At 41.5% G+C, this 20,014-nt stretch overlaps 1 protein-coding gene across 3 annotated transcripts in view; it reads left to right on the forward strand.

Annotated features, from left to right (window-relative positions):
- The window catches only part of KLHL23 (kelch like family member 23), a 36,694-nt gene that overhangs the window by 4,378 nt on the left and 12,302 nt on the right, over nt 1-20,014 (forward strand). The window contains exons 1-2 of one of the 3 annotated variants that reach the window (XM_049106252.1): nt 17,020-17,248; nt 17,874-19,219. In XM_049106252.1, the coding sequence (XP_048962209.1) occupies nt 17,992-19,219 (1,228 nt within the window). In that variant the 5' untranslated portion in view covers nt 17,020-17,248; nt 17,874-17,991. Of the gene's footprint in view, nt 1-17,019; nt 17,249-17,873; nt 19,220-20,014 lie in introns of those variants that run through there. The other 2 variants (XM_025460099.3, XM_049106253.1) reach the window with 2 other exon arrangements.

The raw sequence follows: 20,014 nt of genomic DNA on the forward strand, positions 1-20,014 counted from the left end.
ACGTGTTTATACATCATGCTGTGTTCACCACAAGTGTAACCCATCTGTCACCATGCAAGGCTGTTACAGTACTGTTGACTATGTTCCCTATGTTGTACCTCTCATCCTGTGACTTAACTCATTCCATTACTGGAAGCCTGTATCTCCCACTCCTCTTCACCCGTTTCCCTTTCCCTCCACCCTCCACCCCTCTGGCAACCATGGGTTTATTCTCTATATGGGTGTCTTTCTGCTTTCTTTGTTTTATTTTTCAGACTACACATATAAGTGAAATCATATGTTATATGTCTTTCCCTGACTTATTTCACTTAGCTTAATGTCCTCTAGATCCACCCATGTTGTTGCGCATGGCAAGCTCCCATTCTTTTTTTGTGGCTGAGTAATATTCCAGTGTGTGTGTGTACACATCATATCTTCTTTATCCATTCATCCATGATAGACACTTAGGTTGCTTCTGTCTTCTGGCTATTATAAATAATACTGCAATAAACACTGGGATGCATATATCTTTTTGAATTAGTGTTTCTGTTTTCTTTTGGTAAATACCCCATAGTGGAATTACTAGATCATATAGTATTTGTATTTTTTTTAATTGAATCTCCATACTGTTTTCCATGGTGGCTGTGCCAATTTACATTCCCACCACCAGTACATGAGGGTTCCTTTTTCCTCATATTCTTGCCAACACTTATTATTTATCTTTTTGTTACTAGCCATTCTGACAGGTGTAAGGTAGTATCTCATTGTGCTTTTGATTTGCATTTCCCTGATAATTAGTGGTGTTCAGCATCTTTTCATGTGTCTCTAAGCCATCTATATATCTTTTTTGGAAAAATGTTGATTCAGATCCTCTGCACATTTTTTTTTTTTTGCCCATTTTTTAAATTAGATCTTTCCTTTGGTGTTGACTTGTAAAAGTTCCTTATATATGTTGGATATTAACCCCTTATTGGATATATCATTTGTAAATATCTTTTCCCATTTATAGTAGTTTGACTTTTTGTTTTGTTGATGGTTCTCTTTGCTGTGCAAAAACTTTTTAAAATTTTGATGTAGTCCTAATAGTTTTTGTTTTTGTCTCCTTTGCCTAAGGAGATATATCAGGAAAAATGTTTCTAAGACCAATGTCAAAGAGATTACTGCCCATGTTTTCTTCTAGGGCTTTTATGGGTTCAAGTCTCACATTTAGGTCTTTAATCCATTTGAATTTATTTTTGTGTATGGTGTAAGAGTCTGGTTTTATTCTATTGCACATAGCTGTCCAGTTTTCCCAGCACCATTTTAAAAATTATTTTTAGCTATGAGCCATTTTATTTTTTGCTTTTTTCTTCCTTCTTCCTTCCTTCTTTCTTTCTTTCTTTCCTTCTTTCTTTCTTTCTTTCTTTCTTTCTTTCGAGAGAGAGAGAGAGAGAAGGAGTGGGGAGGGGCAGAGGGAGAGGGAGTCCCAAGCAGCCTCCACACCTGGAGTGGTTCTCAGTGTGGAACTGAATCTCATGATCATGATCTGAGCCAAAATCAAGAGTCAGACACTTAACTGACTCAGCCACCCAGGCACCCCTTCCTAGCACCATTTATTAAAGAGACTCTTTCTCATTGTATGTTTGCCTCTTTTATTGTAGGTTAATTGGGCACATAAACGTAGGTTTATTTCTGCACTCTGTTATGTTCCATTGATCTGTGTGTCTATTTTTGTGCCAGTACCATACTGTTTTGATTATTATAGCTTTATAGTATATCCTGAAATCTGGGATTGTGATACTTTTACCTTTGTTCTTTCTCAAGATTAGCAATGCAGACTTGAGTGATACAATATATAACAGTAGGAATACTCAACATTTACAAGACTATTTCATATGAGGATATTGTAAAACATGTTTCATACATAAAACATCAACTGCTCTGAAAATTTTATAATTCTATGCTAATTTCTAGGCTCTCATTTTTTAGGCATGAATTTCCATTATGTATTGATAGAATTTTCTTTTCATTACAGAAAGCACTAAAAACAGATTTTCCATATAATTTAGTGGGAAAAATTGGTACCATCTATTTTTTTAGGCTAAAAAAGTAAATCTTTGTTTAAATCTTTGTTTCACTGTAATTAATAAATTAGATGACATTGAAAGACATTTATTTTTAGGTATTGAGTAAGGGAATGAAATGAGATTATCTGGGCTATTTAGAGCTCCCAGGTGCTTGGCAGAAGAAGTAGGTCTAATTTTCCTCAAGAGGAAATTAATATCCTGAGTGTGGAGGACAGACTCTAAGGTGGCCCCCATCATGATCCCTATATTCTGGTATTCTGTGTGTGTAGGGGGTGACCTATGATTTGCTTCTAATCAATGGAATACCACAAAGATCAATGGAATACCACAAAGATGATGGGATGTATGTGATAAGGTGACATGATTACATTACATCAGATTGTAATGCTCATCTTGTTAAGGAATTCTCTCCTTTTATTTCTTAAAGATTTATTTATTTATTTGAGAGACAGAGCATGTGCACAAGAGGGGGAAGGAACAGAGAGAATCGCAAACACTACATATTGAGCCTGGAGCCCAACGTGGGACTCAATCTCATGACCCTGAGATCCTGATCTGAGCCAAAGCCAAGAGTCTAAGGTTTAACTAACTGAGCCACTTGGGTACCACTATTTTTTAATTATTATTTTTTAATTCTCTCACTCTTGACTTAAAGAAGCAAGCTGCTGTGTTGTGAACAGGACTTCAGAGAGGGCCACATGGCAAGCAGTTGAGAGTGGCCTCTGGCTAACAGCAAAAAGTAGGCCCATAGTTCAATAGTCCTTACGGAACTGCATGCTACAACTATGTGATCTTGAAAGTGGATCCCTTCCTACTGGAACCTCAGCTGAGATTATAGCTCTGGATGACACCTTGATTGGCTTTGTGAGATCCTGGAACAGAAGACCAGTGGAGCTGTGTTTGGACTCATGACCCACAGAGCCTATGAGATAATAAATGTTTGTTGTTTTGAGGTGCTAAATTTGTGGTAATTCTGTTATACAGCCATAGAAAATTAATGCAGTAAGCCTCAAATCTATAAATAATTTTGCAAGTACCTTGTAGGGCATACAATAAAAAGTAGCCACACCAAAAGACATGAATGATAACCAGCAGAAGCTTCCGTTTAAATAGATCTGCAGGATCACTAGATATTATTTTCATACATACACTAAACTTTTGAGAATTTTGACAGAACTGAAAATTACATAAACAATATGGAAATACTAGAGCTGAAAATTAACATGACCGAAATTAGAATCTTGGTGAATGGATTTGACAGCAGAACAGGCACAGCTGAAGAGAGAGTTAGTGAATGAGCACAAGTTAGAAGAAAACATCTGGAATGATGTGGAGAAAGACAAAACTATGAAAATACAGAAGAGAAGTTAAGAAACATGGAAGATAAAGTCTAACAGGAAATTGGTGTCCCAGAAGAAACATACAGTGTTCTAAAAGATAATGATGGAGAACTTTACAAAATTGATAAACAGCATCGAAACAAATTCAAGAGTCTTTACGAACCCCAAACAGGATAGATAAAAAGAAAAACCACTTGAAATCACACCACTGTAGAACTACTGATTACCAAAGACAGAAAAAGCGTAAAATAATCAGAGGAAAAAAAAGACATTGAAAGGAGCAACAATTATGCTAAAAGCTGGCATTATTTCTTTCTTAAATGTTTGATACAATTCAACAGTGAAACCATCCAGGCCTGGAATTTTCTTTGTTGGCAAGTCTTTAACTACTTACCCAATTTCTTTCATAGATGCGCAACTATTCAGGTTGTGTCATTTTTCTTGAGTAAATTTTTTTTAAAGATTTTATTTATTCATGAGACACAGGCAGAGGGAGAAGCAGGCTCCATGCAGGGAGCCCAAGGTCTCCAGGATCTCCAGCCCAAGCCCGGGTCTCCAGGATCACGCCCTGGATTGAAGGCGGCGCTAAACCACTAAGCCACCCAGGATCCCTTTCTTGAGTAAATTTGGTCATCTGTTGACTATATCTATTGCTGCATAGCAAATTATGTCAGAATTTAATAGCTTAAAAGTAAGCATTATCTCACAGTTTCTGTGGGTCAGGAATTCAGGAGCACTTAACTGGGTTGTTCAGGATCTTTAATGGGTCAAGATGTCAGCTAGAGTTGTAGTCATGAAAGTTCCACTATGGCTGGAGGACCTGCCTTCAAGGTGGCTTGCTCGCATGGCTTTTGGCAGGAGGCTGCAGTCCTCACTGGTTGTTATCAGGAAGTCTCAATTTATTGCTGGTTGTTGGCAAAAGGCCTCAATTTCCAACCACTTGGACCTTTCCAAAGAACTGCTTGAGTGTCCCAAAGACTTGGTTTTCTGCCAAGTGAGTGATCCAAGAGAGAGGGCAGAAAGGAAACCACTATGCCTTTGTGACCTAGTCTCAGAAGCCAAACACTATCAATTCTATTTATTAAAACAGAACACTAAGTTAAGCCCACATTCACAGGGAGGGGAATTAGACTCCACCTTTGGAGAGGGAGTTAAAGAATGTTGGGTATACTTTAAAACCACAGTAGTTTTTCTCAAGGGCTTTACTTCTTGTAATTTGTGAAACTCAGGGACAAATAGTTTTTTGTAATGTTCCCTTATTAACCTTTTAATTTTTAAAAAAAGATTTTATTTATTCATGAGAGAGAGAGAGAGAGAGGCAGAGGAAGAAGCAGGCTCCATGCAGGGAGCCTGATATGGGACTCGATCCCAGGACTCCAGGATCACACCCTGGGCCGAAGGCAGGTGCTAAACTGCTGAGCCACCCGGGAATCCCTAACCTTTTAATTTTAAAGTGAACATATGTGTACCTATTATTTAGATTTTACCATTAACATTTAATTCTGCTTGTTTTTTTTTTACATATCTATACATCCCTCTATCTAGCCCTTTTTTTTCTTTTGCCTTTTTAACATAAGCACCATTCTTCCCTTTGATTTTTTTGTTCCCCAATATATCAAACCCAGTGCTTATGTGGATCTGACTGGAATTCAAACAATATTCACTAGATGCCTGTGGCACCTCTCTCACCAGATTGTGACCCCAAAATGTCTCTAAATATTGCCAAATGTCTCCCGGAGAATAAAGTGATTCTGGCTGAAGAACTACTTACTTAATGCTTAAAAGTCGGTATCTTTTATTTGTGGATTAAGTGAGGATATAACAATTGTACAAGCTAAATATTGCTACTCTTAAAGCCACAGATCCAAAATATTTTCCCCATATAAAAATTTCTTCATCACCAAGTTCATAGCCTTGTGACAGCACATCCACCACCATCTAAGTGTTTAATAATTTTCTTTTTTTACCTAAGCTTCATGTCCAATGTAGAGCCCAATGAGGGGCTTGAACACACGATCCTAAGATAAAGACCTGAGATCAAGAGTCGGATGCTCAACTGACTAAGGTATCCAGGCACCCCTAATAAATATTTTTGATGCCTAATTCAGTCACTTCCTTAGTATGTTAAATATATATTGGACTTCTTTTCTTTTGGGGGGGGGAGATTTCTTTTCCTACCCAAGTATTATATGTATTATGGCACATGTCTATTAGTTTAAATCTGCTTTTGTAGTACAAGTGTAGTCTTTTGTAGTGCAAGTTATAATTACATCTTTATTCTACCTTCTTTATGTTTCTCTGATATGCCTACATATTTTTCACAATTTTTTAAAGATTTTTTCTTTTTCTTTAAAAATTTTATTCATTTACTCATGAGAGACAGAAAAGCAGAGACACAGGTGAGGGAGAAGCAGGCTCCATGCAAGGAGCCTGATGTGGGATTCGATCCCGGGACTCCAGGATCATGCCCTGGGCCGAAGGCAGGGGCTAAACTGCTGAGCCACCCAAGGATCCCTTTAAGATTTATTTTCTTATGTTAGATAGAGAGGGAGAGGTGAGCAGATTCCCCCCTTGAGCAGGGAGCCCAATGTAGGACTCGATCCCAGGACACTGAGATCATGACCTGAGCCAAAACCAAGAGTCAGAAGCTCAACCATCTGAGCCACCCAGGCGCCCCTGATATACCTATTGATATGCTTTTACAGCATTTTAATTTTTAGCTCCTCATTTATACTACCCCTGCAAATAGTTGGAAAAGATTTTTTTACAGTCTCATAAGCTGCTTCCAGGGACAGCTGATATATCAGTAAGGCAACTGCATGGAGGCACCAGATGGGGTGGAGTAGCTCTGATAATAGTGTGGGATTAGAATGTATAGCCACTTCTTACCCCTATAGTCAGATATGCTCTTTTACAGAGAGTCCTCTACTGATACAATAACCACACAACACATCTTCAGATGAGACTAATTGTGGGAAATGTATAAACAATAATTGACTAAATTCTTTTACCTAATAACCTATCATTTTGTGCACTCTATTTGATTTCTTTTTTTAGGTGGACAGTGTGATAGTCCTGTTGTAGACAGATTTTTCGATGTGCTCTGTAAGGGCTCATGGAATAATCTAGGGCAAAAGCTAAATCTAGCCTACTTGTTTATGTCATACAAACTGATGTCTGTATGATGACTGTTCAAATGGAAACAAAATATTAACATAGATGTTTCGTAACACAAATTCTTAGTCCCATTGTTTATGGAAAATATTTCTTAGTAAAAAATTAGTTTGTCTTATGTATTTAAATAATAAAATGTCATTTGTGTATCTAAACAACTAGTAAATAATATTTACAATTAAACTAAATATTGTTTACCTCATAAGATTTTTATAATCAGTGCAAAATGGAAACCTTGGTCATTCACATTTTTTTAAAGATTTTATTTATTTATTCATGAGAGATACACACACAGAGAGAGAGAGAGAGAGAGGCAGAGGGAGAAGCAGGCTCCATGCTGGGAACCTGACAACCGACTCGATCCTAGGTCTCCAGGATCATGCCCTGGGCTGAAGGTGGCGCTAAACCGCTGAGTCACCCCCGGCTACCCGATCATTCACATTTTTAAAAAATTATTTATTTTAGAAAGAAAGAGAGCACAAGCGGGGGAGAGGGGGCAGAAAGAAAGGGAGAGAGGAAGAGAAGAGCACAGAGCCCAATGTGGGCCTTGATCTCATGACCCTGAGATCATGACCTGAGCCAAAATCAAGAGTTGGACTCTTAACCACCCAGTCGCCCCTCGTTCACATTTTTCCAACTATTTAGTAATTTTCTGGATTATATCATATACAAAAATCACAATTCTTTTCACAAGTTGATCCAAAAATATTTTCTTCTCCTCGGTTCAAGGTGAAAGTATGTTCCTTCAGGGATCTATTAACAACCTAGCCCTTGTCACACTTAAATCTAGAAAATCCTATTGCACAAGTTTGGAAGCTAAAAATACTTCACTCAACAAATTTTTTTGGCACCTACTATGTCCAAACAAAACAAAAACCTGTGGAAGTATAGGACTATCTCTTACAGAGAATGATACCCTTCCAAGAATTTACAATTTTGTTGTAATGTACAATACCAAAGTATGCTTCATAATGCATCTTAGTAATTAGCATAAACTGAAAGTATTTAGATTAAGGAATGACTAAATGACCATATAGCACAGTGTTTTACACTCCATCAATTGATTAATTTTGATGGAAGCTTTATGAAGGCAGTAGACTGTGATCCACACCTTAAAAAATGGAAAGAAGGAGCACCTGGCTGGCTCCGTTGGTAGAGCATATGGCCCTTGATCTTGGGGTCATGTGTTCAAGCCCAGGTTGGACATAAAGATTACTTTTAAAACATAGAAAGGGGGCAGCCCCGATGGCGCAGCGGTTTAGCGCCGCCTGCAGCCTAGGGCGTGATCCTGGAGACCCTGGATCGAGTCCCACATCAGGCTCTCTGCATGGAGCCTGCTTCTCCCTCTGCCTGTGTCTCTGCCTCTCTCTCTCTCTGTGTGTCTCTATGAATAAATAAATAAATAAATAAATAAATAAATAAATAAATAAATAATCTTTAAAAAAAAAACATAGAAAGGATTTGGAGAGATGGAAAGGATAGAGTTTCCCAGATGAAGGGAATAACTTGAACCAAGATGGGAGTGAGCATAGCATATTCACAAGGCAGTGATGAAGTAGCTGGCCTAATAGTTAAAAGTTTAAACTGGGGAGTAGTGGAATCAATTTTGTAAGTGGGATTTGGCCAATTTATGGAAGGCTTGAAAGCTAACCACTGGAATTTGAATTTTTTTCTGTGAGGCTCTCAAGAGTAAGCAAAGGGAAGTGGTGTTTGGGGAGGATGAAAGGTCTTGTACAGCTTGGGAGGAAACGGGAGAGATGACACAGGCAAGTCTTGCTGTAAACTAAGTGAGAAATGACAACAACCTGATAGAATTAAAATGAAGGTATAAATCAGATGCTTTGAATTTGAAAATAAAAAAAGGTCAAACCTTTTAGACCATATGCTAATCCCCACTACTGCGGATTAAGTCACTTATGTAATTTCCTAGAGAACTATGGGCCCTTGAGCCAAGTTTTATTATTTTTTTAAAGATTTTAATTTATTTATTCATGAGAGACACACAGAGAGAGGCAGAGACACAGGCAGAGGGAGAAGCAGGCTCCATGCAGGGAACCCGACGTGGGACTCGGTCCCAGATCCCCAGGACCACGTCCTGGGCTGAAGGCGGTGCTAAACTGCTGAGCCACCCGGGCTGCCCAGAGCCAAGTTTTAAAACAAAACTCTGAAAGTCTTCCTTTAAATCCATCCATGTTTTCATTTATAGGACAAATATTTATCGAGCACCTGTTACATGCAGACATTATTCTAAAACTACAGAAATGAATTAGAGATAACCATGAACAGACAAAAATCAGTGCTTTCATGGACCTTCCATTCTAGTGTGAGAAATCACACATTAATCTGATAAATTAGCAAATACAGGGCACCTGGGTGGCTCAGTGGTTAAGCATCTGCCTTTGGCCCAGGTCAGACTCCCAGAGTCCTTGGGTCAAGCCTTGCATGGGGCTGCTTGCTCAGTAGAGAGCCTGCTTCTCCTTTTCCCTCTGCTGCTCCCCCCTGCTTGTGCTCTCTGTTACTCTCTCTCTGTAAAATAAATTTTTAAAAAATAAGCAAATATATATAATTTTATAGATGGTAATAAGCACTATGGTTTAAAATAAAGCCAGCAAAGGGGATAGGGAATAGCAGGTGAAGTAGAAGACAATTTTAAATAGGTTGGTAGATGAAGGCCTCACTTGAGAAGTTGATATTTGGGTAAAAACCTGATGGAGGTAAGTGAGCAGAACATGTAGCAGTAGCTAGGAAAAGCAGCTGTAGGCAAAAGAGCGAGCTAGTAGTGAGGACAGAAGCAATGCTGTTCCTAGTGAAGGCAGAAAGCAGAGTTGGGTGTGGGGTCCAGAAGGCCATTATAAGTAATTTGGCTTTTACTAAATGAGGCTGTCATTGGAGAGCTTTAATCTCTGATTTATTTAAGAGTATCAGTTTGTCTTGGTTTATTTGAGCCAATGCTCTTTTTTTTCCTAGTTACAGAATTGGGTTTCTGTTGCGTGTAATTGGAAAAGTTTCTAGTTTATTATACTCTATCGTCTATTAATTTTATCTGGAATTTACCTTTAACGGTGGCACCAAAAACATATTCCCAATAAACTGCTTTTAAGTGACCCTCCACCACAAAGTGGTAGACTAGTTCCTGTTTTGAGTCTTTCATAAGTTTTTTTGAACAAGTACCCCCAAACAACTGAAAAATTAAGTACTCACTTCCACATTTTCAGACTGATTTTGAAAACTTTTCATCATAAGTTTAAACAAAAAAAATAAGTTTAAACATTTGCTAAGCTTGTGATTTCTTTTTTTTTTTTTTTTAAGATTTTATTTATTTATTTTGAGAGAGAGTGTGCGAGCAGGGGGAGGGGCAGATGGAGAGAAAATCTGACTCCACTAGGAGTGCAGAGCCTAACACAGGGCTGGATCCCATGACCCCAAAATCACCACCTGAGTCAAAATCGTGTTGGCCATTCAACCAACTGAGCCACCTAAGCACTCCCCAAGGCTGTGATTTCTAATATAAAGAATGACTTTTTAAAATTTTTATTTTTAAGTAATCTCTATACCCAACAGGGGGCTGGAACCCACACCCTGAGCTCGAGTCACACACTCCACTGGCTGAGCCAGCCAGGTGCTCCATGAATGACTTTTTAATAGGAGTTTAAATAACTTTTAAATCTATTTAGTGAAAGCTATCTATAGTAATTTGAAACCTACCATCATTCATTTAAAAATACATAAACAAGGGGTGCCTGGCTGGCTCAGTCAGCGGAGCATGCAACTCTTGATCTCGGGATTGTGGGTTTGAACTCCAGGCTGGCTATAGAAATTACTTAAAAATAAAATCGTAAAAAAAAATATATAAATAAGTTCTTTAACTGTGATTTTTACCTTTTTTATTGAAGTATAGTTGACATACAATGTTACATTAGTTTCAGGTATACAACATAGGGATTGGACAAGTTTATACAATCTCATACATTGTGCCATGCTTAGCACAAATGTAGCTACCATCTGTCAACATACAACCCTATTACAATACCATTGACTATATTCCCTTGCTGTAACTTTTATTCAATAGCAGACAATTTTCAAGCTTGTTCTTTTTTCTTCTGGAGCCCATATTTCTGTTCTACTTCTCCCAGAAAATGTCCTACTGAAAATACAGGCAGTCTTCATTTTACACAGTGTTACAGGAACATAAAAATGACTATGCAAGATTACTGTGCAAAGGAATGTTAATAATTAGTGGGAAATATTTTAATTTCTTGTCACTTTTAAAATGTTGGGGTTGTTTGTTTGTTTGTTTGTTTGTTAAGATTTTATTTATTTGACACAAAAAGAGAGAGTGCAAGTTAGGGGAGCGGCAGCCTGAGGGAGAGGGAGAAGCAGTCTCCCCACCAAGCAAGGAGCCCAATGCCAGGCTCAATCTCAGGACCCTGGGATCATGACTAGAGCTGAAGGCAGATGCTTAACCGACTGAGCCACTCAGGGGCCCCGACATTTTTTTTTTTTTTTTAAATTCATGAGAGACACAGAGAGAGGTAGAGACACAGGCAGAGGGTGCAGAAGCAGACTCCATGCAAGGAGCCCTATGTGGGACTCGATCTGGGGAATCCAGGATCACACCCTGAGCCAAAAGCAGACACTCAACCTCTGAGCCACCCAGACATCCCTGGGGCCCCAACATTTAAGTTTTTTATAAGAACATTAAAAACTGTCTTACTGTCAGTTACAAATGTATAGAAAAATGAAAAAATAGTAAGATCAGTATTTCCTTAGTATACTGCAATTAGAAACATTGAGGATGAAAGCATTTCTTTGTAAAAAAGTTTTGCTGAGTAGTTTGAACAGTTCTTGCTTTCTTTTTCCCGTATTACTTACAGTACAGGGAGACCAGAATCTTTCTATGCCCTAGTGAACTGTCAAACTTTTTTCTAAGTTTGGATTAGCTTGCAACATTTTATCCTTTGCATTCTCTTTTTCTTTTTTTAAGATTTTATTCATTTATTTGAGAGGTAGAGATTGAGAGAAAATGAGAGAAAGCACAAGCAGGAGGGAGAAGCAGACTCCCACTGAGCAGGGAGCCCCACGTGAGGCTCAATCCCAGGGGACTGATGACCTGACTGAAGGCAGATACTTAACCTACTGAGCCACCCAGGAGCCCCTATCCTTTGCATTTTCAGTGTTGTGAAGAGTCTCATGAGTTCCTTTAATATGAAGTTTTTTGCCCACATCACTTCTTCTGGGACACCTTCATTCTTTTTGTCAACAACCACTTTTTTCACTTAAGTCACTAAGTTGGCCTGCCAGTTTCCACTGGCTGCATATCTGAACTCTCGATTGGTGGCAGTGTCAACATTCCCATGGTCAGCTGTTTCTTCTAGAATTTCATTATATTCAATTCAAATTTCACTTGTGGCATTATCCTTTTAATTCTTTGCTGTGCTTTCATTTCTGCTGACCAATGTCCTCTTTCAGTGATCTATTTTTTTAAATATTACATACATTTATCACTGGCAGACAAGGAGGTAAGACAACTACAAACTTTGCTGTCTGCATGTAAACTGAATAACAGATGCATGGTTACCAATCACCAATGACTTTGAAAGAAGAAACATAATAGGCCACTGACCATGATGTTCATTTTTTATTTATGTAGTGACTCATGGATTAAAGAGCTTGTAGTGAAATTTGTTTTGTGCAGTTACAGTTCATATACCATAGTAATTGAAATTTGAACCCTGTTTAGGGGATTGGTATTATTTAAGCCATGGTAATTGAAATTCATGCATGTTGGAACTACTCAAAGAAAGGATTGCCTATTTACTTTTATACTTGAAAATCTTTTGTTAATCATCTCCTTAAACCTGTCTGCAACAAGAATGTACATAATTATTTTTTTTAAGATTTTATTTATTTATTCATGAGAGACACAGAGAGAGAGAGAGAGAGGCAGAGGGAGAAGCAGGCTCCATGCAGGGAGCCTGACATAGGACTCGATCCTAGGTCTCTAGGATCACACCCTGGACTGAAGGCGGCGCTAAACCACTGAGCCACCTGGGCTGCCCAGAATGTACATAATTAAAATTTAAACCCTTTTATGACCTTGATTCTTAAGTAGTAAAAAAAATTCTGGGCTGATTAACATTACAATTGTTATAATTGATCAAACAACATAAATATGTTTAAATTAAAAGTAAAAATTGCAAAAATTATTTCAATCTGATGAATTGGGCTATTTTCTTTTCACTTAAACCATATGTCTTTAGCTAAGTTCACTTACTGTTCAAATGAGACAGTTTAGATCAATGATATTCCTGATTTTCATTTCTGTAGATAAAATCCATGAAAAAATGTGTTCACATAGACAAGTAGATGGGAATGAGAGGAATTTTATTATAGCAGTACCACTCATTTTGTGGATTCTTTCCAAGATATTTGTCAAAAATGCTCTTTGACTTTTGCTAAAAACAAGGATTTGAAAACTTCTGACTTAAAAAACTACTTGTTACCCAGTCATTAGAATGTTCATTTTCTTATTTTCCAGAAAGCATACCAAAAAGGCTTTGCCACATATATCAGCTCCACAGCAGCTATTATACACCTGTGCTTGTTGTATACTGTACAACTCCTAAGGACAGTGTTCACATTGCAGTGTACTTGAGGGGAATGAGCTGGAATTGGGCAGTGCACAACATACAGAGTTGTATGTGGTAGCCTTATAAATTATACCTACTATTTTATACTTAGCAGCAACTTATTTAATCCAGTATGTAAATGAAGTATACAAAAGCTCCTGTATATATCTGTCATTTACACACACTGATAATGATATCACAATCAGCATATCAAACACTTAATGACATAGCAATGCTGAGTGTAAAGATGTACTAATATGGTAAAAACAATAAATAAAATTGTTATTTTTAGGAACCAAGAAAGGGTCTTTTGAAAAGCAAAGTGTGGTGTCAAAAGCCGTCTAATTCCATGCCAAGCTCAATATCTGCCAAGAGTCATTTATATCTCATCTCCATGGTGGCTCTTTATTTCCTTAAGACTTGAATTCACAGATGGCACATGTGTTTTCTTGAACAGTGTCATTAATGTATTTAACTTATGAATGCTAATTATATGTTTCCGTGTGCATCCAATCTATCAGCATTTGCAGTGACAAAGCACGTGGTAAAGAGAAGCTCCGCTGGCAGTACCTTCCAGGACCTGCTCTTCCCTTGGCAAGTTGAGGCAGTCTAATATATACTCCTAGACACTTTTTTTGGCCTTAAAAAAAATTGAGATACAATTGACATGCAACATATACACTTTATTTTTTTTTTTTTTCTTCAATTTTTATTTATTTATGATAGTCACAGAGAAAGAGAGAGAGAGAGGCAGAGACACAGGCCGAGGGAGAAGCAGGCTCCATGCACCGGGAGCCCGATGTGGGATTCAATCCCGGGTCTCCAGGATCGCGCCCTGGGCCAAAGGCAGGCGCCAAACCGCTGCGCCACCCAGGGATCCCCATATACACTTTAAAAGCAATAATTCACACCAGGGAACATAAGGCAATGGAAGCAAAAGTTTTTTTTTTTTTTTAAGATTTATTTATTTATGATAGAGAGAGAGAGAGAGAAAGAGAGGGGCAGAGACACAGGAGGAGGAAGAAGCAGGCTCCATGCCGGGAGCCTGATGTGGGACTCGATCCCGGGACTCCAGGATCACGCCCTGGGCCAAAGGCAGGCGCTAAACCACTGAGCCACCCAGGGATCCCCCAGAAGCAAAAGTTTTAATTGGTCTATACAGCAATCTGAAATAATTGCACCAATGACAATATAGTGAATTGTATTATTTGATAACAATTTATCGCATGCCATCTTGATTCTAGAAGCCCCTACTCCTGGTTAGGTGGAGTCTATAATATTTTCTTTTTTTTTTTTTATGATAGTCACGGAGAGAGAGAGAGAGAGAGAGAGAGAGAGGCAGAGACACAGGCAGAGGGAGAAGCAGGCTCCATGCACCGGGAGCCCGACGTGGGATTCGATCCCGGGTCTCCAGGATTGCGCCCTGGGCCAAAGGCAGGCGCCAAACCGCTGCGCCACTCAGGGATCCCTCTATAATATTTTCTATGCATTAAACTTGGTGTCATAGCCACAAACAGCCATCTGTGATAATTCAGTGACAAACATGGAAAGAATGCCCTATCTTCAATCGTGGCCTTGAATGATAGCACCAACAATAACATTATCAGTTATGAAGAACAAGCTATCTATCTATAATCACAATTAACTACAAAGTTCATAGTTTTTTGAAGACAGGCTTAAAAATACTAATTTCCGAATTGAGGTTGTGTGGAGAATTAAGTGTAAATATCCTTTCATATATAACATTTATGTTATATAACATACAATAGCTTTCATACATAACATTTATATGCCAAATTCTGCGCACTCTCACATTCATAATTTATGGTCTTTCTGATAACCTTATGTGTGTTTTTTTTTAAGATTTTATTTATTTATTCATGAGAGAGAGAGAGACAGAGAGAGAAAGAGGCAGAGACACAGGCAGAGGGAGAAGCAGGCTCCATGCAGGAGTCTGATGTGGAACTCGATCCTGGGACTCCAGGATCATGCCCTAGGCTGAAGGCAGGCACTAAACCGCTGAGCCACCCAGGAATCCCCTGATAACTTATGTTAAGCTGAGAATATAGTGGTATTTTCTGTTTTACATATCAGAAAATTAAGAGTCAGAGAAATTTAGTAACTTGCTTAAGGCTATGTTACAGAAGTGGCAGAGATGAACCTCAAGCCTGAAACAAAATCTCCTACACATTTCTTCTCACTAAACTGTTTACCAGATGTTGAGATACAGAACCTTTTGTTTTTCTTCCATTTGGGATCCAACATTCATTCTTCTAACTGTGCAAAAGAATCGCTCGATGCTCTTAAATAGAATACAGATTCCTAGGTCTCCACCCAGAGAAGTCTGGATGGTTGTGGTGTTTGTGGGGTACTGCATTGCTAGAATTCCACATAATTCAATTGAGATTGACATGTAGAAATTAAACTAAATCACCCAAATGAAAACAACCAGATGCTACTTATTTAGATCTTGGTATAGCAAGAGTCAGCCACCATCACTGGCCTTTGGCAGAGGCTCAAAGGCAGGCAGAGGAGTGGGAAAGCTCTATAAACCTGAAGAAAGGGGGGGATCCTTGGGTGGCTCAGCGGTTTGGTGCCTGCCTTCAGCCTAGGGCATGATCCTGGAGTCCCAGGATTGAGTCTCGGGATCGAGTCCCACATTGGGCCCCCTGCATGGAGCCTGCTTTTCCCTCTGCCTGTGTCTCTGCCTCTCTCTGTGTGTCTCTCATGAATAAATGAATAAAATCCTTAAAAAAAAAAAAAAAAAAACTGAAGAGAGGGGTAAGGTCTCTGGTATGTTATGATTGCAGGCTGTTGGCCCGGGAAAGCTGGAGGCGGGCTACTGGAACGGGGTAGTAATTTATGTGATTGGTTTGGGGAGCATGTTGGCTTTCCCTGGTTGGTCCTGAGTTGGAAGTCCAGAAGTAGGGAAGTTGGCAGTCCTTGAAGGTGTCCTGACTGTTCTGGTCCAGCTGCAGAGGTTATGGTTTGCTTCCTGCGCTTCTTACGTAGTTCAGAGTTCCCCTTTTGTCTATTCCGTCTCTCAGACCATACGTGGAGAAACACACTGGGCCCTGGTGTTCTTTTCATCCTGGTCTCCTCCCTTAACATGGCTAGACCGCAGCTCCACAAGAGCTCTAAGTGCCAGCGCCTAGCCCTATCAGACACTCAGTAAAAACTTGCAAATGAATGGATGAATGATAAATAACAAGATTCAATACTGGCTTTTGCTGGGAGAAGAAAAGGAACCTTCTGGTGTAGTACATGGACATGTTTGACTGGACGTGCTGTCCACCAGAAAGGTTCCTCCAGCTACTCTGCTCTACATACCTTCATCTTTGGCTGCTCTCACTTTTTCATGAAGCTTCCAGGTTAATCCAAAGTGTGCAAATCGGCCCCAGGGCTCCCTCCTGAGCGCTCTGCTGGGGAGCAGGACGGTGCCGGCGGGAAAGCGGCGGCTACCTCTGGCGTTCGGAAGGCAACCCCGACCCCAGACCCTTGAGGTTCGCGGCGTTCCGCCCACGCGGCGCCTCCGCCTGTCCCTGCGGGCCTGCGCGGTGAGGGCTACGGGAGGGGGAGAGGGCATCCCCCTCGCAGCCCCGTGCGTGGTCTACATTCGGGACTCGGCGAGTCCGTGTGGAGCGAGGGCGCCCGGGGCGCGTGCTGCGTGGAAGCCGCGGAGCCGAGGAGAGGCGGGGAGCGGCGGGCGCAGGCGGGCCCTCGGCGGCCTCCCACCTGCTGCGGGCCCGCTCCGCCGGGAAGGGGCCGCCGCGCGCGCCCGCCCGCCCCGCCCCGCCCCGCCCCGCCCCGCCCCTGCTCGCCGCGGCCCCGCCCCCGGAGTTCCCGGAGCGGCCCCGCGCCCAGGCCGCGCGGGGGGCTGCTCGGCTGGAGGCGGGGAGCCGCCGGGCGCCAGAAGGGGAGCCGCGTGTGGGCTGGCGCTGCGCGGGCAGGCTCCCTCCGCCGCGCCTCTTCCAAAGATGGTCAGAGGGTCCGGAGGCGCCCCCGCCCCCGCTCGCCGCTAGCCCGTCGGCCAGCACCGCGACCCGGAGCGCCGCCGGAGGTGGGTGCCCGCGCCCCGGGGTCGGGGGCCGAGCGGGGCCGCGGGGGGCAGCGAGGCCGCGCCGCAGACGCGCGGGGACAATGGTCGCGGGGGCCTCCCGCACCTGTGCGGCGCCCCGGGGCGGGGGACGCGGGCGCCCGGGGCGGGGCGCTCTCCGGGCGGGAAGGCGGCCCGGGCCCAGGCGCGCGGCGCGCGGAAGCCCCTGCGGCGGCCGCGGGGGGGGCCTGGGGGAGGCGCGGGGGGGCTCGGCAGGGCTCGGGCCGCCGCCCCCGCGTGGTCCTTTCGCTCCTTTCTCGGGCCGAGCGGGACAGGGCTCCCCTTTCCCGAGATTTCCTCCCTCCGGTGATCTTGGCCGTGCCCCTCTCGGCGGCCCCGCGCGGCTCGCAGGGCAGGAGCTAGCGGAGAGGTGGAGCTGGGGCCGGGCCGCGGCGGCAAGCCGGGCTCGGTGGGGCGACCCCGCGCGGGGCTGGCCGGACGCTGGGTGAACGGGCCGCAAACCCGGGTTTCTTCAAAAGGTCGCTAAAAACCCGGGGGCCTCGTTTCAGGCTCCAAGCTGCCCCGGATTTGAATTGACCATCCCATAAATTACAAATGAGTCTGTCCACGTTTTGCGTTTGTTCCTTAGAATGCAGCGCTTGGGCTGCCTTTGGAGTCTCTTCGATGCTGACCCCTCACCCTCAGGATTGACATATTTAGCATTGGCTACTTGTGGTCATCTGCAAAATTGAAAACACGTTTATTTCATGTTTGTTACAGCCATGGCTCTAAAAGGACAAGAAGATTATATTTACCTTTTCAAGGATACAGCGCATCCAGTGGATTTTCTGGATGCATTCAGAACATTTTACTTGGATGGATTATTTACTGATATTACCCTTCAGTGCCCTTCAGGCATAATCTTCCATTGCCACCGAGCTGTTCTAGCTGCTTGCAGCAATTATTTTAAGGCAATGTTCACAGCTGACATGAAAGAGAAATTTAAAAATAAAATAAAAATCTCGGGCATCCACCATGATATTTTGGAAGGCCTTGTGAATTATGCATACACTTCCCAAATTGAGATAACTAAAAGAAATGTTCAAAGCCTGCTTGAAGCAGCAGATCTGCTACAGTTCCTCTCAGTAAAGAAAGCTTGTGAGCAGTTTTTGGTAAGGCACTTGGATATTGATAATTGTATTGGAATGCACTCCTTTGCAGAATTTCACGTATGTCCAGAACTAGAGAAGGAATCTCGAAGAATTCTGTGTTCAAGGTTTAAGGAAGTATGGCAACAAGAAGAATTTCTGGAAATCAGCCTTGAAAAGTTTCTCTTTATATTGTCCAGAAAGAATCTCAGTGTTTGGAAGGAAGAAGCTATCATAGAGCCTGTTATTAAGTGGACTGCTCACGATGTAGAAAATCGAATTGAATGCCTGTATAACCTACTGAGCTATGTAAACATAGATATAGATCCAGTCTACTTAAAAACAGCTTTAGGTCTTCAGAGAAGCTGCTTACTAACCGAAAATAAGATACGGTCTCTAATATACAATGCTCTGAATCCCCTTCATAAAGAGATTTCCCAGAGGTCCACAGCCACAATGTATATCATTGGAGGCTACTACTGGCATCCTTTATCGGAGGTCCACATATGGGATCCTCTGACAAATGTTTGGATTCAGGGAGCGGAAATACCAGACTATACCAGGGAGAGCTATGGTGTTACATGTTTGGGCCCCAACATTTACGTAACTGGGGGTTACAGGACAGATAATATAGAAGCTCTTGACACAGTGTGGATCTATAACAGTGAAAGTGATGAATGGACGGAAGGTTTGCCGATGCTCAATGCCAGGTACTACCACTGTGCAGTCACCTTGGGTGGCTGTGTCTATGCTCTAGGCGGTTACAGAAAAGGGGCTCCTGCAGAAGAGGCTGAGTTCTATGATCCATTAAAAGAGAAATGGATTCCTATTGCAAACATGATTAAAGGTAAGTACGATTATATTTATTCTGTATTTCTTAGGTGTTTGAGGTTAGGCCATTGGTCCAAATTCTCTTGCAAAGAACTTTCAAAACAATGTATCATTTTGGAATGCTATCTCCCTACTATAATAGAGTATACAAACAATAGTGGACAGAGTGTTCTGAGTGAAAGCATAGTACAGCAGTCCCCAACTTGTCTGAGGTTACATGATTAGAGTATGCTCCTCAGACTACAAGATATTGTTTATATAAGAAAACAGTATAATTCATTCTACTTACTCCGCAACCTGTTTCAAGCCTAGATCTTGCCTCAGGTCTTAAGAATTTATTTTTTTAATTTTTTAAAAAGATTTTTATTTATTTATTCATGACAGACAACAGAGAGGGAGAGAGAGAAGCAGAGACACAGGCAGAGGGAGAAGCAGGCTCCACGCAGGGAGCCCGACGTGGGACTTGATTCTGGCTCTCCAGGATCAGGCCCTGGGCTGAAGGCGGCGCTAAACTGCTGAGCCACCTGGGCTGCCCAAGTCTTAAGAATTTATATTTAAAAAGTCAAAGGTTAAGCAAAAAGAGAAAGTTGGGTGGTTTTATTAGTTCATATTTATATATGCATTTTTGCTTGCTCTTGAAATTGAACCCTGTTCAATTCTGCTTTTAAATATTCAGCTCTTTCCCTCTCATTATCTGATCATCGCTCTTTTAAAAGGTCTTTCTAAATAAATAAATAAATAAATAAATAAATAAATAAATAAATAAATAAAAGGTCTTTCATTAAAACTTTGAAAGGTTCGGTCCCTGTAG

The sequence above is a fragment of the Canis lupus genome, chromosome 36 (genome assembly GCF_003254725.2).
Source record: "Canis lupus dingo isolate Sandy chromosome 36, ASM325472v2, whole genome shotgun sequence".
Lineage (NCBI taxonomy): Eukaryota > Metazoa > Chordata > Mammalia > Carnivora > Canidae > Canis > Canis lupus.